Raw genomic sequence first — 6,345 nt, forward strand, 5'->3', positions numbered from 1 at the left:
TAGTGGCAACAGTGCAACTTCAAGGTTCAATGTTTATGCTCCCATTAAAAAATATACGCGTTTACAAACCTACAAAGTCCTATTTTATTCCTCTGATTGGCTATATTGTCTTACGTATAACCAATGATATCCTAACCAATAATATACCGTATATTACATTATACAGTCCAAATCACACATGTGCTAAAATACACACGAACATATGCATGGGCGCAGACATACTTGATTCATCACAAATTGCGGTCAGTTGTTAAATAAATGACAATAATGTAAAAAAAATCTATACAATATAGTTATAAATTTAGATGCAAAATGTAGAGATTAATTAATTTAAATTAGTATCAAAATATAAAACTCTTAGAAAGCTACAAAAACATGTGTCCGAGGGACATTACCCGTGTGCTCCGTAAACCCGGAAATGATGCGTGTTCATCCGGAAACAAACTAGCATACGCAAACTTTGATACACGTACTCGTAGTTGGTTATGACTGAGGGTTATGATATTGTTTTGATGTCATTTCATTGAGTACCATAAGAAATATTTATAATGGGTCTTTGTAAATGTTCCAAAAAGAAAGTGACAAATTTATTTTGTTTTGAGCACAGAGTAAACGTGTGTGAGCACTGTTTAGTCAACAATCATAAGAGCGTAAGTATAACTTACATTAGGCCTACAACATGATACATTCACATTGCAAATGTGGAAGGTTGAGTGCACGCCTCGTATGTGGAAGGTCGGGGGTTCAACTCCCTGCCGGGTCATACCAAAGACTTGAAAAATGGTACACACGGCTTCTCTGCTTAGCATTCAGCAAATAGAGATAGAGTGTAGCAAGTTAACTTGCAGTGCTACAGTCACAGGCGCTTGAAGCATTTCAACTGTAAACACACGCCGACGCCATTGCGCGCACACTGACACATAAATATAGAGTCTATATTTATGTGTCAGTGTGCGTGCAATGGCGTCGGCGTGTGTTTACAGTTGAAATGCTTCATGTGCCTGTGGCTACAGTGGACTAACCCCCTACTGTAGCATTTACTGTGAAAGCAGCTGCGGCCGCGGGGCCTCAGGGTTACAGAAACGGGGATAGGCATCACCCTATGCGCCTGTAGCTATACGCTATGCGTATGTAGGTGCGGGAAAGATTTAACATTCACATTGCCATTGGTCATTGACATTGATGATGATCATCATTATGTACTGATGTAGCTCCAAGAAACGGTCTTTGCTAAGATTAGGAGACCTTTGTGTATATTGACGTTAGTCACACAGCCTGGTCGGGTTAGTACTGATGTTGCTCTAGTACTATCACCCTTGTTGCCACAGTCACAGGTGTGTCACAGCCAGGTGCCATAAGTGCCACATGTCAGGGGTCGAAATTAGATTTTTATTATGGTATCCATTCGGGATACCAGGTATTGAAATCTGGTACGGTATCCCCCCCAAAGATCTGGGATCCCATTTTTTGGATAGTAATTTCAACAATGTTGGATCCAAAATCTTGAAATATGCAATAATAGCATTTGAAAATTATTAATTTGTAATGTAATTATTATATAAAAACATGAAAACAGATTCACAGATATGCACAGACAAGTACACTGCAGACGTATTGTCTAGACACATTGTCTGGTTTGCTTGATACAATGTATACACATCACATTTATGATCAACATCGGCTACCCTTAAGCTGGGGGCACACGAGCGTATTTTTTCGCCCGATCGCGGCGAATTTTAAAATCGCTCAAAAAATTCGCTTGTGTGCCCGTTCACGTCGACGACAATTTCGTACGCCCGTACGAATCGCCTGTATCAAAAATGTTAGATATTTTCGGCCGATTATTTACGCCGGCGGATTGATCCGCTGGCAAATTCGCTCGTCTGCCCGTGTCCGGCGTATTTTGTCGAGCGATCGATTTTTTTAAACCCATTGGACGTGTTGTTGATATCATGTGATCCATCATGTGATCATGTGATTCCGTCGAGTGGCGTACGCGTACGCTCTCAAATTCGCTATGTGTGCCCCGTCGTAATCGGGCGTATAAATTCGCTGGCGATTTTAATCGTTGCGATCGGGCGAAAAAATATGCTCGTGTGCCCCCAGCTTTACAATTGCGCTTGCAAATATGCTCAGCAACCACTATCCCGATTTTGACGATTTTTTTTTACTATCCTGGCGGGATACCAAGCATTGAAATCTGGTATCCAACACAAGAATCTACTATCTCGTGGATATCGGGATACCGCTAATTTCGACCCCTGCATGTGCATTGTGCACCTGTGGCAATAAGGGCTGTGGTACTATAGCTAGTACTGATGTAGTACTGAGCTCCTAGTTCTACCGTTTCAGGGAATTACAAGAAATTAATCTTTGTTGCAGTTACTTTATGGGTGTGAGTATGTATGTGGGTAAGGGCGTTACCAGTGACATGCGGCAGCGTGTCGTAGCACAAGGTAGCACAATATTAATAGGGCAATATGTAGCAATAGGGTTTGTGTCTCCGGTAACATGGTACTAGCGATGCGGTTTATGCGGTCTGTAGCCAACTAGTCATTTAACTTTACCACTTATATGCTCTTGTATAACATTGATAATGTACGAATAGCTGCCAAAATGAAAAACTCCCAACTGCTTTTTATTACAACTCAGCCGTAAGTGCTGTTATTGGCAAATTCATATCAGCTTGGCTACATAAGGGAATTCTAATACTGACAGATTTTACCCTCTTATCTACAATCTGTTACATAATTTTGACAACTGATAAAATCTTGACCTGCAACACTACTGAAATTAGTATAGTAAAACAAGTTATACCAACTTCAATGAAATTTACATCTACACTCAACTAATAAAATAACTAAATAAGCTAACTTAAAAACCAACTTAATAGCCTATAAAATAAGTTAACTAAGTAGAATAAAAAAAACTTAATAAAACTAATAAAATAAAAGAAAATAAATAAAGTAGAATAAAAAAAGCTGATTAGATCCCTAATTGTGGGTATACTGAATGTGTGAAATCAAGAGAAAAATCATGTAAGTTGCTCACACTTTTCTACCTGACCCATAAATGAGAACAACTGTGGTAGAAATTCTCCTGTTGTAATAACACATTGCACAGGGACTTTTGAGGAGTGTTTAAGTGGAATGATTAGGTGAGCCAAAGAACACATACTAGGATATAGTAGGAGTTTGATTTTATTTGATATATTTCAATCTTTGGAATAACTTATTTGCTTCTAGCAGTATCTATTTTGGCTAACTTGATAAGTAATGAAATTTTAATGTTATAATGTAATTAACAGTGTCATGCAAATTTATTATAGCTTGCCCCATTACAGCAAGCAACACAGTGAAGCTTTTGAGCACTTTACTCTTTTATGTACTATGTGGTAAATAGTTTTGACAGAACTTGAAATCTCAGCCGGGCAAATCTGGTAATCTGAAAGGTAAATTTCCATCTAGTTTGCTATAAGCCAACCCTAGGGACATTGGTGCCGAATAGTTAGTTACAAGGTGATATATTCGAAGTGTGTCTTGTGTAACTCTGTGAGTCAGTAACAGCAGGCACCGCATACGTTGCATGAATGTGGTCTTGTGGTGCCATCTGTAGGGAATAATAATGAAAAAGTGAACATAATATTAATCAAACATTGTTTCAATATCCGACAGCTCTTCATAACTACATATATACGTCATCACTGGTATAAAATTATAAATAATTAATATTTTTGAAAAATAGCCATAGAGTATGCCATAACTATCACATGATACAAACCATTTTTATGTAAAGGTGCATTTTGTAGTGAATTCAAACATGCAAATATTTTCTGCCTTGTAGGATATAATCTAATATATAATCCTTGCATGATGTAGTGTGTTTTTAAAAGGGCATATTATTTAGCTACAGGATGAATAAAATGCATCTTTCCTTAGTCTAACTATATATTTATACATTATTATTACTCCAGTTTTTGTGTATTATTATTTTTGCATGTGCTATATATAAATTGTATACTGGCATCAGCGCAACAAAGTGAGATATATTGATTTTGTTTCAGTGTGTGGTTCAGTCCTACCTACAATGGCTACAAGACAGTGACTACAACCCAAACTGTGTGCTGTGTGGTCAAACGATGCAAGGGGAAGATGTGATCAGGCTATTATGTCTTGGTGAGGCACTCACATAAAAATGCAAGGTGGTAGCAGTGTAAAACACGCACATTGTCTCAGCAGAGATGATAGAATATGTAAATGTCTGCACAATTAATTATAAATGGCATATATTTATATATATATACCAGGAGTCTATCAATATTGATAGACTCTTGATGATACTAATATAATTGGACATAAAAACACAGTTTGTGAATCAATTCTGTGACTTCCATGCAAGATATTGATGAAGATATTAGTGACAGATATTCACACAGACTGATTTCACTTTTACTCGAATAGGTTTCACGTAAAAATCAACCACTGTCAGCTATCTTTAATGTTTCCCTACTGACATCTTTCAGACGTGTTCCACTGGGGGTGTCTGAACAAATACGCGAAACAGTTTCCGGCGAACACGGCTCCGGCGGGTTATCAGTGCCCTAGCTGCACGCAGTGCATCTTTCCACCAAGCAACCAGGCGTCGCCAATAGCCGACCAGCTTCGTAACATGCTGTCGCAGGTGAACTGGTCACGAGTGGGCCTCGGATTACCACTGGTGAGCTGTTTGTGTTTTTTTACATGGTATGGCGTCGATGTAGCTCGTAGAAATGTATATCGAGGATGTGATCTGTTTGGAAGCCATTATGGCTGATTGGTTGTCTATCGCTCCAGTAAATATATCGGACTCATCTCGTCATTAAATTGTTTTATATGATGAAATGAAAGCCTGTGACATTATTCCGTGATATGATATAGTCGGTGAACATGGGGAATTAATTATCTATGCTGTGGATGATGGTAATTTTCTATCGAGCTAGATTAGGAATTATTAACTCCTGTCGGAAATTTTACTGTTCTCGGGAGAAAGGGCAACTGTGTTCTTCAAGAGACAAATATTACCATAATGTATTATTGCAACTTTTTCTCGTGTTACTGTCATCTCTAACGAGGAAGTTTGCGGGAACTATACTGTGTGATTAAATCGAACGATTTCTATCACATTCCATCGAATACTTACAAGGAATAAATTAAATTGCGATCTCGTCATCAGATTCCAGTTGTCAGTGTGTTGTATTACTTTGCAGTCTGTGTTCAACTGCTTCTATATTAGCTGGTATGTATTTCATTAATGTCCCTGGTCGGATGGACAAACCTCCCGGAGCGACATATGGGTACCTGTGCTTCCATGCTGCTATATGCTCCTAGTAGTATTTATATTAGTAGTACTAGAAGAAGCCAGACATATTAGAAGCTAAGAAGTACTTAGCCGGGAAACATATCTATGTTTCTCCTCCACATATTCGACCATTGCTGGCGTGCATCACACGCGCGCACGCACACACACACGTACGCCCGCACGCGCGCACGCACGCAAACAGTCAAACACACGCACATGCACACACACACACGCACGTACGCACACGCACACACAAACACACACACACACACACACACACACACACACACATGCACACACTTTGCGGGATGCAACGCTACCTCGACTGGTACGACCAACCATGCGATTTCGCTAACGTTTCCCTTCAGATCGACGAACCTCAGGAGCAGCGGCTGGCGGCGAAGGCCGACCTGCAACCTCCCACGCAGACGTCGTCAGCGGCGGTGGCGGGGACGGCATCAGTGGCAGACCTACACCCGTCGTCAGACTCCTACGCATTTCATCAGGATCACAGCAGCGTCGTCGACGTCGGCGACGCGACCGGTTCTCACGATCGCACCGAACATCGGCCGCTGCTCGCCGGTGAGCCGCGCTCGGTCGAGCCTGCGTATAAGGGTCGCTAGTCGGAATTCCTCCGGAAATGACCTTTATGGACAGGTGTCCGATGTATAGAGAGGGGATTTCGCGGTATAAGTGTCACTGAAGGGAAACCCTAAGTGTCCTTTATAGACAGGTGTCTGTTCTATAGAGGTGAATGCTAACACAGGCTTGTCTGTAAATGCATTTCTGTTGTAAAGTCACAGTCCTATTATCCCACATTTCCATGATAAATTATTACTTCATACACTAACAAATATATTCAAAATCTGACAAATCTGTGAGTATTTATCTAAATATATAATATAACATCAGGAGTATATCAATAAGGAGTAAGACAGACTGAAACCGGCAAAATTCAACATTTAGTTGCCTTAGTCTACCTATGATTTATTGTGTTTAACTCGATAA

The 6,345-nt window shown here is 40.0% G+C and overlaps 2 protein-coding genes across 4 annotated transcripts in view; one reads left to right on the forward strand and one right to left on the reverse strand.

Moving 5' to 3' along the window:
• Positions 1-232, reverse strand: part of LOC106805044 (ESF1 homolog) — an 8,385-nt gene extending 8,153 nt beyond the window's left edge. For 2 of the 3 annotated variants that reach the window (XM_014806515.1, XM_014806513.1), the window contains exon 1: positions 70-218. The gene's annotated coding sequence lies outside the window, so the exon portion shown is untranslated. Of the gene's footprint in view, positions 1-69 lie in introns of all 3 variants that reach the window. The other variant, XM_014806514.1, reaches the window with a different exon arrangement.
• A 228-nt stretch (positions 233-460) lies between these two features.
• LOC106805049 (zinc finger protein-like 1) overlaps positions 461-6,345 on the forward strand; it is a 9,378-nt gene continuing 3,493 nt past the window's right edge. Inside the window, exons 1-4 of the mRNA XM_014806522.1 lie at positions 461-650; positions 4,064-4,175; positions 4,523-4,716; positions 5,706-5,919. Of these exons, the coding sequence (XP_014662008.1) occupies positions 549-650; positions 4,064-4,175; positions 4,523-4,716; positions 5,706-5,919 (622 nt within the window). The 5' untranslated portion in view covers positions 461-548. The remainder of the gene's footprint in view (positions 651-4,063; positions 4,176-4,522; positions 4,717-5,705; positions 5,920-6,345) is intronic.

Source organism: Priapulus caudatus, unplaced genomic scaffold (genome assembly GCF_000485595.1).
Source record: "Priapulus caudatus unplaced genomic scaffold, Priapulus_caudatus-5.0.1 Scaffold97, whole genome shotgun sequence".
NCBI lineage: Eukaryota > Metazoa > Priapulida > Priapulimorpha > Priapulimorphida > Priapulidae > Priapulus > Priapulus caudatus.